Source organism: Vidua macroura, chromosome 3 (assembly GCF_024509145.1).
Source record: "Vidua macroura isolate BioBank_ID:100142 chromosome 3, ASM2450914v1, whole genome shotgun sequence".
NCBI lineage: Eukaryota > Metazoa > Chordata > Aves > Passeriformes > Viduidae > Vidua > Vidua macroura.
The window spans coordinates 54,247,276-54,272,640 of NC_071573.1; the positions used below are offsets into that span (position 1 = coordinate 54,247,276).

The 25,365-nt window shown below is 37.4% G+C and overlaps 1 protein-coding gene across 1 annotated transcript in view; it reads right to left on the bottom strand.

Annotated features, from left to right (window-relative positions):
• The window catches only part of TULP4 (TUB like protein 4), a 146,139-nt gene that overhangs the window by 105,186 nt on the left and 15,588 nt on the right, over positions 1–25,365 (bottom strand). The window contains 1 exon segment of the mRNA XM_053973405.1: positions 10,929–13,220. Within this exon segment, the coding sequence (XP_053829380.1) occupies positions 10,929–11,180 (252 nt within the window). The 5' untranslated portion in view covers positions 11,181–13,220.

A 25,365-nucleotide genomic window follows, 5' to 3' on the forward strand; every position in this document is an offset into this window, starting at 1 on the left:
AAGTCTCTCTCTCATTATTTTCAAACAGAAGATACACTTGCTACTAAACCTCGGTGCATCTCAGTATAAAAGTCTCTTGCTCAGAAATTACATTGAAAAAATCTCAAATGAAGTCATAAAATGCCTCGTGCATAGAATACAAATTCTTTATATTGTGCTTTCAGGTCTTATGGGCAAAACGGAAGATTTTCAAATCTGGCAAACCTGTTCTGATTACCGTTACAATTATGCATCAAAGCTGCAGAAAGAGCAATTAAAATATGAATGAGGCATTATGAAAATATTCTGTATGTACGGAAACAAAATTACACATATTTGCCTCAAATGGTAGTGTAGGATCACCTGGATTTAGAGAAGCCTCTCCTCCCTTTTCATGTTTTAGATGTTTCATTTTAGTTGTCAGCAGCAAGACCTTCAGGATGGAAAAATGACCTACACCTGTAATTCCTGACACCCACTGCCTTGCAGTAAATACGGTCATCTCCCCGACCAGGGTAATCACAACTACATCTCACTCCTCCACTCTGAGGCAACTGAGGAGGAGGCTGGCTGAGGGAGGACAATTTTAACACTAAGTGACCACAGAGACTAGAATCCTCACCACAATTAACCCAAAGAAACACCAGCTTCAGACAGGCCCTTTAATAAAACATAACAACATTGTGTCAAAGCCTAATTCGAATCTGTTTACTCAACAGAATAACTTTATGGCAGCCATAAGGCATAACAACAAGGTATAATTGGTTTCATAAATAGTATGTATGAAAATGACAATATCAAAATCTAATTTGTTAACCTCCCTGCTGGATTTCTTTCTTCTGGAGAAAGAACTTAGGGCAGGACAAATTTTGTCATTATGAACAACTCTCAATTTGAAGCACTGCTTCAAAAGACTTCTGATTTCCTTCAAAAGAGAACAACATCTACATATATGCCAATAGGTATTTCTCAATAAACAAGCCTTGGTTTATATTTTTATAACTTGCATAATTGTTGCTAATATTCAAGAAAGCTAATGACATCAGATTTCTCTCACAAGTGAAATGCAGAGTCTGGAACCTCTAATTAGTAGGAGGACTACTAAACCTGAAGAAACTGTTGAGAGTCTTATTCTGGAAACAGCAAGAATGCTGGAAATGCAGTGAAATGTAAATTAAACACGTAGATGATGATTTTTCATGAGAAAACAGTAATTCCTACTCTAACATCTGTGATCAATGGGGTATTTTCTGGGCAAAAGCAGAATTGCTAAGATAATGTACATAAGAAAACATTTATCTTAGAGACCAATAAACATAACTTATGCTAAGGCATCATTTTGTACAGTAAAGCAATCTGAGCCTGGAAGGAAGAACATCAAATGTTCTTCCATTTCATAGATTTTATTCAGTACTTGTCCCATTTAGGTTATTAAGCATATGCCTAGCTCAAGACATTACCAGAACAAGAAGTGATAGGTACCCTCAAACTGCAGCCTTTCTTAGCCACTTAATCCTCTGCATACTTTTAAGACACCTTATTTCAAGGAACTAAACATTTTGAGCATCCATTCCTTAAAATAAACACAGCTCCTTCCACAACAACACCCTTTATTAATTAATCAGCCATACAACATTCTCACTTCCATTCAACAGCTGGAACCACAGTTCCATCGTATGCTCATAGGAAACTGCTCAACTGAAGAGCAGGACATTTGTATATTATCAAAAAATACTGCACAGGACCAAATAAGAATTGGGGAAAGGGAAAGAAGGACAAACAGGATCCCTTTTCTTTACGATAGCCCTAACATGCTATCATAAATGCCCTGTTGTACCCCTTATAAACTAAGTTCTCTAGTATGCCATCAACACTCCTTTTACCCAAAGCAGAGCACCAGAAAGCAGTGTCAATCTGTCCTCAAAACAGCCTTCTGGGGTATCTTCACATGTGCACCCTTGACAGTTAAGGTCATTCCTCAAGAAAGGTCCTCATTAGGGAAGCTACAAGTCACAGAGTATCACAGAATGAACTAGACTGGAAAAGGCCTTTGAGATGATCATGTCCAACCTATAACCTAACACCTCCTTAACAACTAAACCATGGCACTGAGTGCCATGTCCTGTCTTTTTCTAAACACATCCAGGGACAATGACTCTTCCGTCTCCCTGGGCAGAACATTCCAGTGCCCAATCACTCTTTCAGTGAAGAATTTTTTTTAATGTTTTTAACCTAAACTTCCCCGGGCACATATAAGGTTAAATATCCCCATTTTTAGTATTTTGTAATCAAATAATCAAGATTTTTAAGTCTCCTTTCTACTTTTATTTTTTTCCACTGACATAATTCTATGTTGTGTCTCTACCTGAAGAATGACCTTGATATTCCTTTTGGGGGAATTGGTTTTCCTGTAAAACTCAACCCCTTCTAGCTCTTTCAGGTTTGAGGCTTTAGAGCTGTCTCTTCCCAAGGTGGAAGAACTCTCTTTTTGCCACCTTACTCAGAGGACTGCATTTCTTCTTTAACAGTCTGAAATATTCACTCTTTCCCAACTTCTCCATTATCTCTTGCAGGTGCTTATATTTGGCCCCCTCTCCAGGACACCACTCAAGAGATGAACAGGACATGACCATACTGCTGATAATCAGCCTTCTGCTGTTGGCCATTATCCTCTGGAAGCTACATCTGTGGAACTGACTGCTGCCTTCTGCTGACTGTCAGTGCATGCCAGATCCCCCACACGTTTGCTCAGCTTCACAAAAGCCAGTGCCATTCTCCACCCGGACAACATTTTGAGGCTGGCTGCACTCCAGCTGCACCTGTGGCTCCTGCACATGGGCAGGTACATGCACACACCTCTCCTAGGCAGTGTGCATCTGCTGCTGCAGGTTTGTTCACACTCCTGCCTTGTCTTTCCCTGATGAAACAATTACTTGCCGTTTTCTCAATTTACAAGCAGATGAGCCAACTCAGTAACTGGGGCAATAGTACCTTGTGATACAATTTCCTCCAGAAGTCTGATCTTTCAATGTCTACATTTAGCATTTTTTATCACCTTGTTTGAAGCAGGGCTGTAGGTTTCTACAGCTTACAACAGACTCCTGTTCTGTAACTTCTTCTAAACCTTTTCAAACACCATGATTTGTGCATCTAAACAGTTCCTTCTCTTCAGCTCAATGACAATTTTCCTTCCCAAATTCTGTTTCTCTTATGAAGTCACTCACATCCAACAGCTTGACTTTCTTCTGCATTTTAATAACCTCTGCATGAGGATTTTGACTATGCTCTCCAACTCTTTGACTACTTGGGAAACCATATGGATTTCTCCTCAGGAAAAAAACAAAAAATCCTCCTCTTCTAGCACAGCAGCTTGTTCTCATTTTAGCCAAACTTGAATGGATTCTCTCCACATTTTTGTATACTTAGCACTTCCTGCCTGCCTTCAAGAGCTGTTTTTTGATGCTGCTTCACCAATTTTTGTACAAGAGATTTCACTTAGACTTACAAATAGATTTCACAGAGTCACAGAGTGATTGGGGTGGAACCTCTGGAAATTCTGAGCTCCCTGCTCAGGCAGGGACATGGATTTGCTTGCCCAGGACTGTGTTCAGATGGCTGTTTTGATTATTTCCAAGGATGGAGACTCCAAAACCTCTTTGGGCTATCTAAGCCACCTACTCTCACAGTAAAAAAAACATTTTCTGATGTTCATGGGGAACCTTCTGCAGTTTAGTTTGTGCCCTTTACCTCTGTCCCTGGGAACCACCAAAAAGAGCCTGGCTCCATCTTCTTTGCATCCCCCCTGCAGGTATTACATACATGAATAAGATTCATCTGGACTTTCTCTTTAGGCTGAATAGTCCCAGCACTCTGTCTTTCCTCACAGGTGAGGTGCCCCAGTCCCTCAATCATCTTTGTGGCCCTTCACTGACCTCTCTTACTGGAGAACCCCCAACCCAGAACATGATTCTCCAGGTGTGGCCTCACCAGTGCTGTGCAGAGAATATGGACCACCTGCCTTAAACAGCTGGCATAAATACTTCTCCTGATGCCACCAAGGACACAGTTTGCCCTCTTTGTTGTAAGGGTTACACAGCTCGCTCACGTTCAACATTCTGATTAGGGTAAACAAAGTTGTGTTTTATTCATTAGTAAAGTCACCTACATACATTTCACTTCCTAAAAATAATAATAATACAAAAATCAATGCGTAAGGATACTATTTCTCAGTAATTTGTCCTAATTTGTCAAGTCATTCTAGAACTGGAATATCACAATTCCAATGAAAACCATAAACCAGCATTTATTTTTGAAAATGCATAAGAATTTCCCCAATTCAACTTCATTTTCATTACTTCCCATAACATTTGTATTATACAAGTGGATTCTTCTGGACTTTCTCTTTAAAGAAGTTCCTAATGCAAAGAGGATATTGAGAATTTCCTCAGAAGTTCATGTATGTTCACAAAGGATTGCTATTAAAGCAGAGATGCTGGTTGCCCAAGGATAAGTGCCTATAAAACATCTTTTGTCCATCCTACTACATTCTAGCTACACTTGACAAGTAGTTACTTGATACTCTACATTCAATTATATTGTAAAATGTTTATAGTTTGTAATGGGTATCTTACCTGTTCAGACTATCTGTAATTTGATTAACTCCTCTGGGAACTGTTTAAACCAAGGCAGTGTCCTTAATGATTATTATGGCTCAGAAATGCCATCATAAAACCTAATTTCTCCACTATTCAGATGCTAAATATGTATATGCTATACAAGGCCTTCAGAAGTTCATATTAAATTCTTTATTGAACACTTTACTCAGAAAGTGCTCATATTCCAAGCTTAGGTATCTACTGTCTAATAGGTGAGTAATCTCATCTATTCAGTACATCAATAGGTCCTCATCATTAAACTTAGGTTAAAGAAAATGCATTTATTTTCCTTGAAAACACAAATTATCATGTGGAACAACTGCTTCTATACAGAACAATAAAGTATCTTCATCCCAATTCAAAAAGCAAGAAATGCCCCTCAGGCATGTCATTATCTTAAAATATGCAAGTTGTTATCTTTCAGCAATTTTTTTAATAAAAACTTGGGGTAATTTCTGATATAGGTGAGCTTGCTTCCACTTCAGACTTTTTTGAGTAGAATTATCTAACAACAAAACTTTAGCTACATGTTATGTCATGATAATTTTTTTTTAACTGCATGGATGACCCACTTACAAATATAATTAATTTTGTTTAAAAGCTGACAGTATTCTTTTCACATCATATATTCATTTTTTGCTCAGTTTTCAGGGTAATTAGCTATATGCTTATTACTACAAACCAGAAAAACTGCAATTTAAAATTTTCCAAAGCTGATGATCTAACCTTTGCAGGAAACAAACTGCTGCATGACCTACAAGAGCAATTTCCAAGTAGCAGATCAATGCAGCATTATCAACTCTCATTACTCAGCAACAATTGTGGCAAGATTGGATGGTTTGTTTCAAAGCCACAACTGCATAAGAATAAACATTGAGCAGAGAGGCTGGGGTTCTGAGGCAATTGAGAAAAATGGACAGAAAGAAAAGGCTTTTCACAAAAATATTTGTGAAAGTAGGAGCTGGGTGTGGCTGGAAAAAAAACAGTACCACAAAGAAAAAGAAGACTCACTGAAGGTGAGTGAATGAACTCTACAGGAGGTGTGCTGGTACATAAGGTTAGGCCATACCTTGGCATTTGCAAATTGATACAGGGCATAGAAATGGGAAACAGCAAGACTACTATTTGTCATTTAAGGGAAGAGAATCACCCATTTCCAACTTATTGCTCCATTTATTTTCTTTAACAATTCCCCTAAGAGAAGGCTATGAAAGACACCTCTGCATACCGTGGAGCACGTTTAAACTTCAGCAAAGTTTGAAAAGACTGGTAAAAGACTATCAAAAAGGTTTAAAATGTATTTTGGCTCTTTTAATATTTGCTTGAAGAAATAAAAGCACTCAAGCACCCAGACTAAGTGCAGAGCAGATGGTTCAAGAAGGTGCATTAAGGAGCCTGCATGAAAGCCCAATATGTCTGTCCTTTCTGAAAACAGGCACTCAGAACAGCCTGGCAATACCAGTCACAGTACAAGTCAAACAGAGCCAGCAGAGTCAAGCATGGGACCTGTTGTCCTACAAGTCACTCCCCACTAGTTCTGCCTTTCTGCAGCCATAATAGTTTAAGGACAGAGGAAGAGTATGGTTTGTAGACAGATTTAGCATTGTATCAGGTAGGAGGGATGTAAAAACCATGCAGGCTTTCAGAAATACAAGTCCTTCTTCAGAACCTTGTATGCCCAAAAGCTTGTCTGTCTTTTCCAATTACACTAGCTTGCTTTAACAAAGAGACAGCATTTCTGCCAACAAACGTCCTGTCTTCTTTGTGCAGCGACAGAAAAACAGAAAAGAGATCTGCAGTACCACTGCAGTTTACAACAGTGTATGTCTTGTACCACTGAGACTTCTAAAGCCAAAAGGCATCATCATGGCATCATTCTACTTCAGGATTTTTTAATTATTCACCAGTAACAACTGTTCCAGCTGTGTCTGAAAGCAACATTTGATACAAGGGATCCATACTGTAAAGAGTCACATGCTGACTCAATTTTTCTGTCCAAGAATCATAATAAAAATCACATTTAACTTTCAAATGCCAGTTACATTAAAACAAAGTTTAAACAAACAAAAATGTTTTCCTGTATTGTTTTTCTTTATTCTTCCCAGTGACACTACAAACCAAGAAACACTACTGAAAAGGCTTATTTGTTTGGGTTTTTAAAATTTATTTCCTAAACAAGCAATAGACTGCTGGGAAAAAAATCTGCTCTGCAAGATACATACAACCTCAAAAAAATGGGACAGGGATAAAGAAAAGCTTTCTTTCTTTTTAAAACCAGGAAAAAACATTTTTAAGCTCCTTCTACTCTAAACCAAAACAAAATCAAGAACTGTGCAGACTTCCATAACTAATGTAGTATGAAAACCAACATGTATTGAATATTTTTAAAGGACAGTGTTCCTTTGAAAAGCTGTAACTAATTTATTTGACAGTCCAGCTGAGATAGGTTTACATCCCCATCTACTAAAACCTGTGCTAAATGAAACAGGAAGGGTTTTTTGCAGCTGTAGACATGTGCTTGGAACACTCAAATAATGACAAATGTAAATAAATAATTTCCTTTATCTTTACAGTAAAAAATGTTATATAGGCTCAATAATGTATTCAGCTTGTTACTTAATTCACTGTATCTAATTTGCATATACTTGTAATACTTTTTAATGCTTCAGTCTAGCAATTAGCATACTGATTCTTATTAAATATATCAAAGATGTCTTTTTAGTTAGCACAGTGAAAAGCAAATGTACACCTGCAAAACATTTTTTTAAGCACTAGCAATTTAAGAAACATTAAGTGCCATAAAAATTGGTACCATCTTAATACGCTAGACACAACAGAAACCATTAGAAGAAACACTTACAATGGCACCATCCAACCTTACAGATTTTCACTGGAAGGAAAATCCATATAAGGCTAATTGAAGCCTTCTAAATTAAGTTTGGGCTTTTTTTTCTAATTATCTCTCACAGAGGCCCCTGAAAATCTCTCCCCAGAAAACTCAAGATGGGTCAGATGCTGAAAGCTGGTATCTCTGTAGCACTATTAAAAAATACTCAGTCTGGCACACTTCAGAGCCTACTGGTCACATATTTTGTATCACAAAATGCAATATTGTCACCCCTTGCCACAGAATAAATGCGAATATGCTTATTTTAATTTTGTGATTCTCCTTAGTAACTACAAAAAAAGAGGTTGTTGCAAACTCTAACAACCAAACAAAACAATTGTAGAAACACAAGTGTGGCTCACACTACAACACTTAATTCTCAATTATTGTTCAACATGATGAGTCATTCAAATCCAGCACTATAATATGCATGTCTGTAATTCAGTCCTGGGGATTCCTCATTCTTGTTTGTTCTGATAGGCTACCAGTATGTTATTAGAGTCAAGAAAATAAACCAAAAAGTTTTCAGTGAATCTCTTCAGCAGTCATAAAAAGATTGCAAAAATACATCACAAGCATTCACCTTCTTGACTCATTTAAAAATAGTCTCACATTCTTGCCAGAAGCACAGCGCTGCCACATTACCTCTTCTTCTAGATTTTCACTTTAAAACTGAAATACAATGTAGTGCTCTGCCCACAGCATATTGTTAATTACACCCCAAATGGCAAACATGTAGTTTCTATATTGTCACTCTTCCATTCTGTTCATTCCAGCATTTTATACTTAATAATTGAATGCATACTAATGTTGAAGTAGCACTGTATGACTGAAAAGCAATAAACTTCACTTGGCACCCTAGCTTTATCCCAGAGAAAAATATAGGTATAAATCATCATTTATAAATAAACTATAAAATAAGTATAAATCACCATTTCTGGGAACAAGACAACACAATGCTTCTAGAACTGGTCAGCAAATCAAACAGACTCTTATGAGTTTTAAGTTAATCACAATCTAAGGGCCCACTCTGTGCAACAAACGTGGCTTTAATCAGACACACATACCAGGATGTGCTTGCAAAATCAGCATTTTCCATTTTGAATGGTGGTACACGATAGAGACAGCATTGTTGTTGGCTTTTTTTAACAGGAGAATAAGAAAACAAAACATTTACTTCTTTTTATGCTAATAGTAGCAATAAGCACTGCTGTTCAATATTTTCTTTCAAGAATCTTTCAGCAGACAGACTTAGAAGAAAAGGAGATTTTTTCTAAAGAAAAAAATCTCACTGTCCATTCAACTATATATCTTTAACATTCCTATCCAAACCAGTGGGATTCTCCTATAAAAGGATTAAATTCAGTAAGCCTGGTAAAGAGCGCTCTGTAACACATCACCTTGTAAGAATGAATTTTTACTTACAACGATGATCAAAAAAACATGACAGTAGGAAAATCTGATAGCAGCCAGACTCATCACAGAAAGCTACTCCCACTAAAGCCACTTCTCTCTTCCTTCAGTTTCATCCCACCATATCAGTTTTGTTTTAGAGAGACATAAATTGGCAGTCTCTACTCTGGTCATTGACACAATTCCTGCTGTCAGGAGGATTACTTACAGTAACACAACCTTTTATTAATCGCCAGCTTGACCCAAACAACAACAACAAGAAGATTCAAATAGAAAAGTTTCATTTCATTTGAGTCCCTCTCTCATTCCAATCACTGTTAGCTGAAAGGATGTGCAAACAGCACAACTAAATCGACACAGCAATGATGCAATGACCCAGAAAGAGACTCTAATGGCCAACGGAGTAAATAAAGCAAAACTAGCCAAACCCAAAGGGCAGCATGCACATAAACATCTTCTCCACTTAAATGGGCACATATTGAAACCTAGTCTTGTATTTCCAAGTTCTGCAATAAGACTTCACAGAAACAGAAACGTCTTATATAGTTCCCAAAACATACATTACACAAAAGAAGAGAAACAAGTGCCCAGGTTCACTGAAAATTTAGATTACAAAATATGGAGAAATGAAAAGCGATTATTATGTCACACACACTTAAAAAATAAAATGCAATTTGTAATTGAAAATTAAACAGACAACTAGCTGTCATTCAAACCAAAATGCTGGATTCAAATATCATTCTTCCCTTTGGGAAAATGTGGCTGTAATTTTTTTGAATGAACCTGATACAAATATATACATGAATCTGTCTTTCATCTATACATATAGAAGTCTGTATGATTTACCATACACCCACACACCTCCATACACACAAAGCATGTGGAAGCAATTATTTCAGACTAAGTATTTGTTGGCTGCTCCCTTTTTTTGCTTAAAAGAGGACTGTTACTAATGTTACACAAGAACCAAAACTATCCCCTTCTGAAACTTTAGTGCAGCTTGGGTTGAAAGAACAACATACATTCCCAGAGTCCACCCAGAAAATAGCAAGAGACACCAAAAAAAAAAAAAAAACCCACATTGTAACTTTGGTTTATCTTTGGTTTTCATTTCAGTACTTAAACTGTCATTCCACCCACCAACCTAACAGCAAATCTTTGATTTGAACAGATTCTTCTCAAAGAGCACATTCAAACATATCCTAACTAAAAAGCAGAAACAAACTAGGCCCTCCTTGTTGTCTAAGACACTTGGTATGCTACTGGGCATCACCTGCACTTTCCATGGAGCATTATACAGAGAAAGAGATGGGTGCCAGGAAGATGATAAAGCACAGCTGAAATATCAGTTTATACCAACAGATTTATATGCCTTTCAGAAAACATGAATGGAAAAGTTTTTGTATCATTGTACTCAGGACAATGCTTTGCACACTGAAGTTAGAGCATTTTACTGCAAGGCACCTCAGCATTTCTCTGAAAGGTCACACTTGGCCTTTTTTTCTAACAAAATGAGAAGTTTTTCCAGATACAACAGCTATCTCCTGTCACAGGCTGTTCCAGTTTGCAGCTTCTGAAAATCTAGCAGACTTCAACCAAGCTTTTCTCCCATGCCCTGCCCTGCCTCTCCATTAGTCTTCCAGGCCAGACTTTACTCCTGTGTGAAAGCAGTCGACTATCACAGCTTTTAACTTCCATTAGCATGCATTTATTGCATTTTCTTGGAAACTGGCAGATGCTGGGGAATGAAGGAGAAAGTAGGCCAGACCAAAACAAGCCACATTTCCAGAGAACCTCCCACCATCAGTCGTGTATACTTGAATTTACCAGAAAAATTCCAATTGACCCAAATCACATTTAGATCAGCTTGAGCCTCCTTCATACCACTCTGTCAAATTCCAAGCAGAAACACTTAAAAAAAAAAAAAAAAACACAAAAAAAGAAAGAAAAGGTAGCTATCATTTTCTTTAAAGTGTAACACACATTTTGCTTACCTCACTGTTGTGGCCCCTCAAATTGAAGTTGATTCTCTGAGGGGTGTTCCGGTCCCTCCTGCAATGGCTGGAAGTGAAAGTGACGCCTACAACTCCTCTGCCATTGCCCGTTGCCAACCAGCCTTCCTCATAGTACCGCCTCCTGCACACTGGTTTCTCCTTCTCACTTTTGGGGACTCTGCCTTTCCAGGACAGGCAGAGGATGTTGGAATCGCTGCAAAGAACAGGCCCATGTTCCACTGCTGCATACATGCTTTTTAAATATTTTATTTTTTGACATAAGAAAGTAATATGTCTAGTGCACAAAATTTAAATCAAATTTTTTTTTTTTTTTTATTGATAAGACTGACCTGGATAGATCATTGAAAGGGAGGAGGATGGGGTCAGTGTTTATAAATATCCACCAAATGCATAGTGAAAAATTCCTCTATAAAAGATGATGGCAGTTGGCTAAGAAAAAGTAACACTTAAAAAAAAAATTCAGGTTCATTTTTGTTTTGAGTCTGTAGAGTGGGGGTGCACTTATCCTTTGGAGAAACAGCTACTTCATAAGAGGCGCTCAAGAAATGGTTAAGTCATCTTTTTGCTCAACTTGATATAATCTTTATTCAGCCTGAGATTCCAGTTTAGCGTAATGCAATTCCAGAGACAAAGAGTTGCAAATGTGTAGGTTTCAAGTAACTTAAGGCTTTTAAAATTTCCTCCAGTCAGATTTTCTTCAAAAGTTCAGTTGCAGAAATTTAAACACACGCACATACATATATATGTATATATATGACATTCCTCTTTTCCAAGCTGCCCTCTGGCATATCTTTTCCATCTGATGTATTTCTGCTGCTAAAGCTGAAAGAGATTGCATAAAGGGAAAAAAAGGCACACAAACCGTGTGAAACAACAGACCCGAACTTGTGCAGGCACTGGTGTGCCAGGCCAGTTGGGAAATCCCTCTTGGTACTGAACCGCTCGTTGGACTCAAAAGTTTTTGCAATCCAAAGCCACTCCAATTTTCATCGCAGCACTTTTTTTCCACCAGAGACCCAACACAGCCTGAACTGTTTATCACGCTATCTTGCCTGCTTTCCCACTTTTTGCTGCCACACACGAATGAAAAAGAACCCTCTCTTCATTTATAGCAGAATCAAAAATGCTCTAAAGCTTTTAGCTTTTAAAGTAGGTACATTTGCCTCAGGTGAACCATGAAGTTCTCTTTCCTGTGAAACGGGCTAAAATGTCAAGCTGTTTTTCCTTTACTTGTCCCTTTTTTTCTGCTACAAGGAATCACAGACTTTTCATTCTACCATAAAAAACAAATGCCAGAATTAAAGCACTCTTTCAAGTAAGCACTCTCTCAAAATCTTCTAAAATTCAAGGAAGGAAGAAATATAATCATCTAAAAAAGAAAGAGAAGCAGCATTAAAAATCTGACTTCCTGGGTTCACTATTTCTCTAGATATTTTCCTTGCTTGTTTGATAGGATCTTTCCTTCTTGATGCTTGTCTACCGCACAGATTCATAGTTCCAGACACAACATTTGCAGCTGTACAAGAAGGAAACATATGAAGTATTCCAATCGTTTTATTTGAATAACATTTACGAGCTCAATTAGCTAGTATTTATATCACACTAAGTGAAAAGAGGAAAAAGGAGAGGGAGAAAGGATATGCAAGTTTGATGACCTGGTTAACTCAAGAAGGATGGCGAGGTTTGCTCAGTTCAATGCCCAGACTTGTCCCATAGTTCCTCAACTTATTTACTTCCAGTCATCATTGCTCAGCAGAAGGTCACGATTTATATTGTCCATTCACAATCTACTGAGCCCAAAGCAAAATGTGCCGAAGACCATACATTATTCCTCTGCTAGAACTAAATCAGTTTCCTCTGCCCTCTTGATTCGTCTGTTTCCCTCACAGCTATCAATTTAGATTGGGGAGGTATTTATTAAGCTTTTTCCGCACAGAGGGTGCTTTTTCTTTCTCTTCTTGCAGACTTTTTTCACCCGTGAAGACCATGTGGAAAGTTGAACATTACTGGCAGGTGTCTTTCCATGGATTACTGATTCCTGTGCTGCGAAGGTGCTCCATCTGGCTCTCAAATTAATTTTCATCAATTGCAAAGCTCTCAGGAATATGCCAGAGCAAGTCTACGTGATGACAAAAACATGTGCGTTTTCATGTACATGCAGTGCACACACCAATCGGGTACTCAGAGCTGCATCTGCCTTTTCAGTTTAGGTGTGGTAATCTTGTAAGACGGCCGCTACTCAAAACTTGAAACCCCTGGATTCTTCCAACTCTGCGAGGCAAAGCACATACACACACAAAAAGAAAAAAGTGAATAAAATAAGTCACAAAACAAGTTAAAGATATTGGTACTACTGTTACAGTAATCCAAGTATTATGATTAAGGATTTTATACTGGACTCCTACACAGTGTATTATATATAGATAAAAACATTATTCAGAGTATACACATTTGATATATTTGTATTTGATATACACACAAAGACGAAAATTTTCTTTCTCACTTCCAAAATTCCCAAAACTTTTCACAATGGACATGTATAGCTAATGAAATGTATCTGGGAAGGATACTTTGGCAGGGAGGAGAGGAGCAGGGAGAGCTTTGTTCTGGTCACAGTCTCTGGGGCAAAGTCTTGAAGATTTCACAACTTTGAAGTGAAGATGGGGAAGGGAGATGTCAGTGACAGAGCAGGCACAAGGTTAGACCCTGAGGCACACAAACAGAATCACAGAATGGCTGATCTGGAAGGGACCTCTGGACATCATCCGGTCCAAACACTGTGCTCAAGCAGGGTCACCTGGAGTCAGCTGCCCAGGACTGTATGCAGGCAACTTCTGAATATCTCCAAGGATGAAAACCCTATAAACTCTCTGGGCAACCCGTGCCAGTGCTCAATCACCCTCACAGAAAAGTGTTTCCTGATGTTTAGAGGGAGCCATCTGTGTTTCAGTTTGTGCTCATTGCCTCTGGTTCTGTCACTGGATACCACCGTTAAGAGCCTGTCTCTCTCATTTAATTCCCTCCCATCAACTGTACACAACAAGAAGATCTCCTTAAGCTTTTTATTCTCCAAGCTGAAGTCTCAGCTCTCAGACTTTCCTCATAGAAAAGATGCTCCAAACCATGAAAATACAGTACTGAACTTATCAGTCTCAAAGAGACTGGGAAGATTCCTCCAGGGCTTAAACTACTGCTTTGAAGAGATCTAAGGTACTTCAAAATTAAAGCTTAAAAGTCTGAATCAATACGATGAATTTAAAAACTATTCAAATCCTACTTAAATCTCCATTTGAAAAAGGGGAGAAAAATTCCCCAAAGTCAGTTTTATACAAAAGAGTGTATACAAATAAAGCACAAGAGACCAAGCAAAAGGCCATTCAGGATATTCCAGTAGTTGTATCTGAAGTGCACACATATGCACAGTTATTCTATCTACACAGTTACTGCTAAGGAGAGTTCATTTAAATTCAGAGCTGCATTCATAACAGTCATCAGAGCTGTAAAAATGGTCTTGCCTTTATTACATAAAGCACTATACTAACCTCATGTTTCCTGTAATTAACCACTTATTTCATTCCAGCATAGACGTGTTAATTAATTTTGTTTTTAAAAAAGAGACTAGATAAGAAAACAAATTTATAGACACAAAGACAAAGTTGTAAAGTAGTTTACAACACTACACAGTTGGCTGACTTATCAGAAACACTGTCCCTGAAATTTGGTGAGTCACTGCCAGACCTCTTCAGCATTATACCTCACTGAAGTTTTAAAAATAATGGCTGCTATTAATTTCTATTTCATCATGGCAAGATGATGATATGAGAAATGTCACCTTTCCAAATTTTGAGTGCTTATCAATTACAGCCCAGAGAAAGTTCATATATAGGAAAACACAGAAAAACTTTCAGAGTACAATGGTTTGTAGACAAACTTCTGCATTTATCCCTTGAGCAAACTTGATCCTCTGAAGGATCAGTGCCATTGTTTCCATACCCACTGGAATTTTCCTAACAGACATCTACATTCAAGAGTTGACATTTTATATTAGCAGCATGAGTATTATGATGCAAGCCTTTACTAATCCTACAGAGAAATAAAAAAAATGTTTACTGAGAAAACAAAATCTCTGAAATATCAGAGCAGAGTGAGGTAAGCAGTAAACCAAATTGTTTGAACTGTACAAGAATCATGAGTTTACAAGTGGATTTTACAATACAGGTAACTATAGATACAGTGGCTTTGCATAAAATCTGTATGCAACTTCTGTCCTTATCCACTGCATAAAAGATTAACAAGGTTGAGAAAAGGACTCATCTGCATCTTGGTCAATAACCTTAGTCCCATTTACCATCACTTTCAAGATCAGACAGTCCAAAGGCTTCTCCTCTTAAAAGTATCCTAACTGCATTAGAAATGCTGGACATGGAGAGATGAAAATCTAAAATAACTACAAAAGTAATAAAATCAGCCATTATTCAAATGGCTTTCAATACAGTACAATACAACCTATGAGAATATTTTACCTTTAAATCATTGAGGGTTGACACTACCTTTACATTACATTCAGAGACAAGAAAAAATTACTTTTAAGACTGTAGTATCAAACACTCAAAATACAGGTTGAATTAAGATTACATATATTATATATTAACTCTTTCCATTCCCTTCTTCTTCATTTCCGTGCACCCTGTATTTCCAAAGAAATTACCTAACTAAAAGATTCAAGTGCTAGTCTTCCCTCTAGAAAATCAGTAATTTAGACACTCCCCTTCTGCCACCATTACAGCAGCCTCACAGTTCTGCTCATTTTCGTATTTTGAAACCAAGCTTTTTGTCTTGTTTTTTCCCACCACAGAACACCAGGGTAATGGCTTCCACCTCTGTAGTGAAGTGTGTAATAGCAGAGGATAAAAAGCATGATAGAAGAGCTGGGTGTTACCTGCACAATCCTACCACTATCCCAAAGTCAGTTTGGGCTCACCATACAAAGAGAACTTGGCCTTCCAGATGGAACTCATTCAAACTAATTTTTAACTGAAGATTTTTTATAATCAAACTTTATGCACCTTTCCTTCCACAACAGTGCAAGGACTAATCACAGAAGTGCACCACAAGCTGATTTTGCTGGTAAAATATTTCTGACACTACTAGGAAATAACTATCAACAAATTGCCTACTTTCACTCTCACTTAAAAAAGGTAGTTGAAAATATCTTTTCTCTGGATTTTCCTTCTAACAAAGGGAGATGCTACTTGAACTCATCCTCTAATACTGTTGAGTCTAAGCCCAGTGATGTAAAACATTTAAGTACGGACACGTAATGAGACAAAAACATATTAGACCTGTGACACAGGAAAGCAGGATCCACAACTATTTTATTTCATTTTGTTTTGAAAGCATAGTTCTTCTCAAATGCAAAACCCAGCAGCAAGTTATGTTTCTGCATGACAGAAAATTTAGGTACGAATTTTAAAAAATGAGCTTATAAACAGTAGCTTTTTTATTGTAGTGTCAATATTTAACTCATCATTTTTATCTTCTGTTTCTATTAATTTATATAAAGTGTGTTAAGCCACAGTTGGGCAACCAGAAAAATATTTGTTCTCATGTGTCTTTCATTGAGGTGTCTCTTTTGTTGATAGCAAGCACAGCTATGCTGTTGGCTAACAGCTTGTTGGCCAAGCACAGACAAATGTACCAATACTGCAGCAAGCTCTTCAGTATTTCATGTTTATTCAAACCTCTACTCTTCAAGGCTCCAGAGCAGAGAATCTGAAGGTGAGGATAAAAGGGGACTGGAAAAGGAAGGAAAGCAAAGAAGGAAAACTGAAGTGAGTACAATCTACTTCTGAATTATTATCTCCAAGAAACCAAAACAAATAAGGACTCGCAGCCTGCTTTTGGAAGATTCTGATGGCCCAAACATCTTAAGGAAAGAAATAGAAGATAAAGAGTCTTTTCAAAGACTTCAGGATTTTTCAGCCTAACCAGATTTCCTACCTGCCAAACCTGCATAAGGTCAAAGGAAACTGTCTAAGAAGGAAAGTCTAAGAAGGAAAAAATGTACACCAGTGTCCATGAAGATATTTTAAAGGTATTTTAAAAGTGCCAGCCACAACTGATTTGGCACAAGCTGATGGCAGATGATCCCACCAGCTATCAAACAAGGACTGTGGGAGCAACCTCCAAGGTCACTGCTGAACACTACAGTACAAAATTGGCGCATCATGTAATAGAGTTACTGTATTACAGGCTAAATACTACAGAGATAGAAGCTGGTAAGATTATACAATTTGTTGTTGATTTAGACCAATCTATAAATTAAGAAAAAAATCTATAACAATCCTATCAAAAAAGGGAAAAAAATTATTTAACAAGGCTAACTACTTTCCAAAAAAAGCCTGAAGAAAAAAATAACTGGCTTGGAAGTTGATCTCACTGAAAACGTAGTCTCCAAAAACAGCAACTGATTTCAAGAGAGCTTCCCTTCCTGAACTCACCATGCACAAAGAGGTTAGGAATTGTGGCAATAAATTTCAATCAGTTTGAGCTGTGCCCAGAAGTTTTTGCTCTTTTAAGTAGACTCAATCCCTGACAGTCCTAGTGTTGTCCCACATTCAGCTGCATTGGCAAACTGGAAAAGGTACAAAACAAGTGAGAAACAGAAGGGAGGAGTACCTGCAATTACCACCTGAGGACTATTGATAACAAAGTTTGGGCACGGAATATTTCTGAACCTAGGGATTTGTCCTTAAAAGAAAGGGAAGCGAAGTTTTTCCTCTTGAGGATGAATTTAAGATGGCTTGGATGTCCTGGAACCAAAGCTACCCATCAGCCATGAAAATATGCCTAATTTTCAAATAAACAGAAGTGAGCTGAAATACTCCAGGCAGGTGTTGAAAAAACCTGTTTCAGGAAATAAAAATGCACAAATAACACACAGTAGCCTTTTAAAGAGTTGGGAGATTCACACCACTGAAAACCACATCTAAATGCTTTACAGATTCAAAGAAACGTGAAGTGTGACCAAGAAATTCCTGACACTTAAAAGTGTCAATCTTCTTTCTCAACAAAAGGCTGCAATCTGCACAGCACAGAGAAGCCCTAGACAATGTATACTTCACCAGGCACTTCCTCAAAAAGTGGCAACAACTGTGTCTCACTAATAACATTCAAAGACCTTCATGGGAGGGTGCCCCAGCTCTCACTATCTCTTTTCCATTGAACTGACTGCACTGACCTTGCCTGTAATTACAGAGCAATTTCTTTCCCGTAGGAACATTCTGCAGCCTGCAAACATCCCTCGAGTCTGCAGCAGTTCCAGCTAGCTCCTAATTATCTCCAATATCTGCCCACAGGCTCTTTAATACTTTCTTATGAACATACACTGAACTTTCGATATTCTCCTCAAAAATCCCAATACACCTTTGTATGTAAAAAAAAAAAAAGGAAGGGGAGATGAAGGGAGAGAACAACAGATGTCATCAGTTTTTAAAATTCAGAAGAGCCTCATAAACAAGAATTATTTTTTTGGACATCAAGACATATTTAAGTCAGAAACCTGATAATTGCTGAGAAGCGGTGCAAGTGCAGTGTGTTGCAGCAAAGAGGGAGCTCCTGGTGATGCCTGCAAGCTGCACCACAGGTGTGAGATGGATTGTGAGATGTGTGTGTGTATTTAAAAATACAAAAAGACAGGAGTTGCATTTTTCAAACAGCTTGGGTTTCTCAGTCTTTGGATTTGGGATGAACTGAACCCTAGTCCTGGCTGTCCCTCAAATGTGCTGAACTCAAGATTTCAGGCTGGTGTGAGGACCTGCACTCACCTCACTACCACTGCTTAGAGGTCCAGATGCAGAGCAGGAATACTCTCCCCTTGCAAGAAAGAGATGCAAAGCTTAAGAACAGCTTCATCTCCTCTCTCTACCTGTCCTCTTTTGCTCCAAGTTCCAGGTTTTTCCTCATGGTTCTGGAAGGTCGTGTCAAGATCTCTGGGTTAAAGGAGGCATATAATAGAATGGAAACAGACTAATTCAAGGAGCGGTTGCTTTAGAGGCAACCTTGATAATCAAGAATCACTGAAGAAGAATCCTTTGTAAAAGTCAAGAGCTTTAAATAAATGCTTGGAGCAAAGCAAAGACTTCTGAAAGTTGCTGTTTCACCACCAAGACTCAGAGGGCACGAGATCAGCTGCATACACATGTGCCCTGTTAGGTGAATAATGGTTTTGATCTGCTCTGTATTAATATGCCAAGTGTTGACTGCTCACCTGTCCAGAGAGAATCAAGGAGGTCAGCAAGACACAGGACTATGCTCACCAGGCATAGTCATGGTCTGGTGGGTGAGCTGAAGGCAGATCTCCACCTAGGTAAATTCACAGAGCAGTCTTGTGTCCAAGTCGTTTTATTTTATACATGTCTTGACAATTCTCCCTTCATACTGGCCTAGCTCCTGCTAGACATATGAAATATGTCTATTTCATATAAATATGTCTATGAAATAGTAGTTATATTGAAACACAAAATTTTGAAGTGGGGATAAGAAATAGCAGTATGCTATTCCTCATGCATGACTGGGACACTACAACCTTTCTATTAAGAAACCATAATAGTTAAAAATTGCCAGTTACAGAAGTATTCAGTGGGAGGACAGCTACCAATGACTGTGTCTTCTACTTTTTTAAACATGAAAAATCAATGTGTTAAAATGATCACAGATGAAAATGAATGAACAGAAAAAGAGTTGCAAAAACTCTAGAAAAGCATATTCAAGGAGCAACACAAGTTATTTTAAGTAGGAATTCTGAATATTTCATCCAATGTCCTCTGTACAGCTACCAGATAATGGTTGCTTCTAACTCCAATCTCTACAAAATTATGAAAATGCTCTTCCATTGAACAAGTGTTCACGCTTCATCAAGAAAGTCAACAAATTTTGTAAATTAGTGTGGGTTTTTTGAGGAAAAGTAATATTCTCATGACGTGGTAGCTAGTCCTATAATTAACTTTATTCTGTTGTTTTTATCCCCAGGAAGTTATATAAATGAAGTAACTGTCAAACTACTTCTCTTCCTCAACACAAAAACTCTCAATGCCTTTCTAAATGCACGTTTACCTAACCTATACCCAAAAGGGATTTTTTTTGTAAAGCTCAGATTCAGAATCTACAAAGCATGAGAATCAAAAGGGAAGATTCATCATCACAGTTAAATCTGTATCTTTTAGATAAACACTCACACAGAGCTAATGCATTCGCATACAATTAAAGCTAAAGTTATGCATGACTAAACAAGAGAAAGAATGCTGGTGTGGGTTTTTTTTCCTTTAGCTTTTCTTCTTTCCCATTGCCAAGTTTCACCTTACTGCCTTTCCCAAGGAACACAGGGATCTTCAGAGGAAGACAGTAAATTTTTCAAAATAGCCAGAGGAAAGATTGATTTGGTTGAAGGATATCAGCTTCATACACTTTGTACTTCATTTTAGAAACTTGGATTTGGGAAAGTAATATGATTGCATTCAGTACATGATGTGCTACTTAGCAGACAGCTTCTGCTAAATCTGACAAATATAGGTCAGAGTCCTGCAATCACACTTTGCTCAAGCACGCTTTGCATTTTCTAGACAAAAGTAATATAATAAGACAAAAGCATCTGAGGTAATTTCATAACATAATTTTGATGTAAAACTTTATAGTTATCTTAGTTATTTTTTCCTCCTATGCCTAAGACTACTATATATTTAGACAAGCCTATTTCAGTAAAGTCTTGTTTTAGTTAAATAAGTACTTCACAAAGTACCTCCAGAACTGTATGAAAGCCCAATATTTACCACATTAAGAGTTTTGGGAAGAGGTGAAAAAGCAGAACAATCAGAGAAAAGAAACAACATATAACTTACTTTGATCATTCCCTCTGTAAAACTCAACATCTGTACTGAAGGTTCAACATCTGTATTAAAAAAGCCTGCTTGCAAACTGTGTAAGGAAAATTCTGCTGCTTTTTCTGGTAAGCAGCTTGGCAAGGTAACATCATAATCTTGCGGTGTCAGTCTTCCCCTTGAGCTTACAAAGTCTATTAAAACAAATTACATGAAAACATCTTTTTCAGGATTTCAATTCAGTAGCTTAAGAGGATCAGGCTATTCCAGCTCCTTCTTAGATTCAAGGAACATAAGACAGTACAGTACTTCAGTGTCTAATGCTGCATTGACACTTTAATGCATTGTCCATTAACTGTGTATTATTCACAGACCACATAATAATAGGTTACTATGAAGAAACTATATGCTTTGTTGTTACCTCTATTAGCTAGATTACAATGAATTCAACAGTTCAGCATCTGCTTGAAACTGACATTATATTTGATCTGTAGCAGATGGATGCACACAACAAACATTAGAGAAAAAGGTTAAAATACGGTATCATATAAAGTATTTTCATACAATGCTTCTGAAATTAGGTAACCTAATGATAGTTCAATAAAATTCTATCCCAATAACTAAAATTAATATATTACTTTTCACTTACTCTTCTACTGAATGACAGCCTGAAACAAAGATGATGAACATACAGAAATTACAATATCAGAACACAAAAATTCTATTCCTAGCTATTAAAATAATTAAATACCTAAATTAAATATGGGAAAATCTAGTTACTCAGTGACTCTAAAACCTCAAATATTATCTGACAGATGCTGATTTCATTGGATTGTCAACCTAACAACTCACTACTTGGCTGCTTGATTAAAATGCTGCAAGATAAAAAAAAAAAAAAAATTAAAAAGTCTGTTATACTTAATATATGATTCACAGATTATATGTTTGCCTGAAATCAGTCTATTTATTTTCTAAAAAGGCATAAAACAAGATTTACATTACATATGAATATTCTGTCTTGTTTATCCCTGTACACCGTCACGGCAGAGTTGTTTTACTGCTGCTGCTATTTCTCCTTACATCTACATTGTAATGCATTTATCTTGTAAAAGGGGCTGTGTAATGCTTGCGCCACTGGTCAAAACAGAACATGGAAAGGTTGCTAGGATTATCTATGAGGACAAAAAATAATAACCCTCTCACTACATTCCTAGGATGAGGAATTCAATGTATTAATAAAACCACAAAGCCATAAGACAGTGCAAGGAGATGGCGTACACTATTCCAAGAATGTTAAATAACCCTAACACAGAAGTGAGTGGATAAATGTTCCACAGTAAGCTTGCAAAAAGCAAACCCCTAAAGGCAATCATCATATAGGAACAAATAATTTTACAAATTAATGCACCTGAGAGATATGTAATATGTCAGTTTTATTTTTATTCCCCACAGTATCAATACCACAGTAATCCTACCAGAAGCTATCACTAAGAATTGGAATAAACAACATTTTACTGATGGATAACCCATAAAACAAATATCCTATTCTTTCCTGTCAAATCCCTACTGTAAACAAAGTCCTTAAGCAACTTAGCCACAAAAAAATCCCACAATAACGTGACATTTAAGAGGCCTGCAAACAAACGCAAAATTTCTTCCCCCTGTTCTCAGGAGTGATCAAAGCACAGCACTAGATTTAAGAAATCTCTAACACTTCTTTCTTGTTCTCATCCACGTAGACTGAGATATTCTACCCTTAGTATTCTAAGACAGCTATAAATTATCTGCAATACCTATCTGGTCTGTTTAATTATCTTGCATATAATTTTTTATTTCTATTGGGTAAGTAGGTAGGAGGCAGTATTAACAAGTTTCGTGGATGCCCTTTAAGAGCAAAATGTCAGTAAAATAATATCATTTCCAATCCCTACGATTTTGCTTCAGATGCTAATTGTAGTTAAATACTTTCTGAAGTCTTGTAATCAATGTCAGCAAAAATGGCTGGAAAGTTGTTATGTTATGTTGATTAAAGCTTGAGAAGCTAGAGCTCACATCCAAAAAAAAACAGTTAAATTGATTTTTCAGTTGACTGAAACCAGTAACATAGTTTTTTATAAATCCAACTCACAAGCTTTATTTTGGACTTGCATGTTTACCAATTTTCATTTCAGATTAAGAAATCCATCTCACAGAAAGCAATATGAACCATAAAATGAAGCAAGACACTGCTAGATTCTAAACAGACACACTAGAGCAATGCAGAACTGCAAGGATCTGATTACAGACTATCTTCTGCCAGGCAGTCAGTCTCCCACTGGGATGGGGAGCACATATGCTGGGATGTTCTACAATAAAACAGTGTTTCTTATGTAGAGCCTTACAGATGTTGCAGGATTATTCTCTCTCAATGCTTCAACATTTTATCAAAAATTTTAAGCGGAGCATAGCAAGGCATTTACTGTTTCATAACATTCCCTCATGCAACGTGCTCTGTGATTCTTGGATCTGTTGCTCTCCTTGCAAGAGCCAAAAGCCAAACTACAAAGCAATTGCTCTGGGTTGATAGGGAATGTGCTTTATTGCTGCTTCTCAGAACAGTACCCAGATCAGCAAGAGCTCCAGCAGACTAAAAGCACACCCAAGCTTATCTCCTGGAAGACCACATGCAGATGCAGAAAATATAATTTCAACATTTATTGTTTCTCTTGCTCTGAAGCAGAGCTACAAATAACTGACACCTCACCCATTTTCAAATGAAGCTTCTATAATTACATTGCTATGCCCTATGGAAACACTACTGGGTTTCTCATAGCAACCTTCAATGACTCAGAGAGCCCAGCTCTTACCACAAAATTACAAGAGCGCTTCATCCATCTTCAACAGAAGAGCTGGTACGTGACTCGCAGAGTCACCACTACCACTGGAAATCCAACAGCTTTATGACATCTTGTCTCTTGAGAAATAAAGTTTTATGGCTAAAGTAGTAGTACATTCCATACACAGTAAGGCAGGATTGCTCCTGTAAAATCTCTCACACCCTATGATGCCTTGAATGCACACACTACAGAGTCTTTTTAACAACTCTGTCAGATAGATAAGTACAATTCCTTCCCAAAGGCCTGCAAGACAGCAAACTGTTCAAAGAAACCTATGCTGTAAAAAGACTTCTTAATCTCTGACACCTCAGTGACCCACTCCAGTTTCCCTTCCTAGATCCACTTGGCCTTCATCCCTGTTTTCACTGCCAGGTGCCCGTCCAACATGTCCTTGAGTAGCCTCTGTTTCTTACAACACCACAAGATAAATGTTTTAAAAAGTGAGAAATACTCTGTGGTTTTCTAGCTTTAGATTAAATCACTGATGGGTCAGGTGAGTGTGGAACTGCAGCTAAGGAGCAGGCACAAGACTGAGGTGCAGGAAGACATTTCAGAAACAGGAAGATGTTAGCTCAGCTCAGCTGCACCATGAAAACTTCACCCCTGCGACAGAGCTGAAGAAACTTTCTTAATACTGAAGAGAAAAATGGCATTCTTCATAAATAAGAAGGCAGAATTTAACATTACTGGCTTCTAGTCTGTTGTACGACCCCTGAGCGTAGCTCATCTGATGTTTTCCAGTCTATTTCTACCTTGCTTCAAAACATTTCTGTCCATTTTTAGTCTGCATTCAAAAAATGAATGGTTAAATGGTCCTTCCTTCTGGAATAATGTTCTTTCTCCAAACTGCCATATATGCCCCACTGACACAATATATGCCGCAAGTACACAAGGTACCCTGAAGTGTTGGAAGACCCAGGCTAGAACAAGGCTGACAACAGTCCAAAATCTAATGTCTCTCTAATCTCCAACACTGCTGGGGTAACAGAAAAAAATCCCCCCAAAAAACCAATATTTTAAAGAATTCCATTTTACGATTATCTTCCAAACTCACAATGGTATCAAGTTACTTTCAAATGAAACTAGAATTTCATTTACAGAAATCTAAGGTTTAGAAGATTTAGGGAATGTTACTAATAAAACTACATACTAGATGTTTCAGATTCATATTAACCATGTTTTTCTTTGAAAATTAATTTGTTTTTAAATAAAAGGAAGAATTATCTTTAGCTTCTGACCTGAGATGACTTTTTAGATGCTGAATCACTACATCAGTAGAAATAGCTGATCTCAACATCAAATTTCTTTTTTTTTTTACATTTTCTAAGAAGAAAACAATCCTTTTCAGTTTCTCCTTGAAGAAAAACCTGACATAAACTATACTGAAATAAACACAATTTTTCCTCTATGCCTGAAGAAAATCTGTTGCAAGCTGATCTGTGCCTTCAGCAAACTGAAACCAGTTATTTACCCAGCAATTTCCCTCATTTTAGTGATCTGTGGCACTTTTAAAATCTCAGCAAAAACATTTAAGCAATACATACTCAATATATACACACATTATTTATTATTAAAGCTATTTTAATTTGACAACTTTTATGAAAGGCTAAATTTACTACAATAGACTAAGACAAAGAAAGTCCTACTTAAAAATAGTATCTTTTC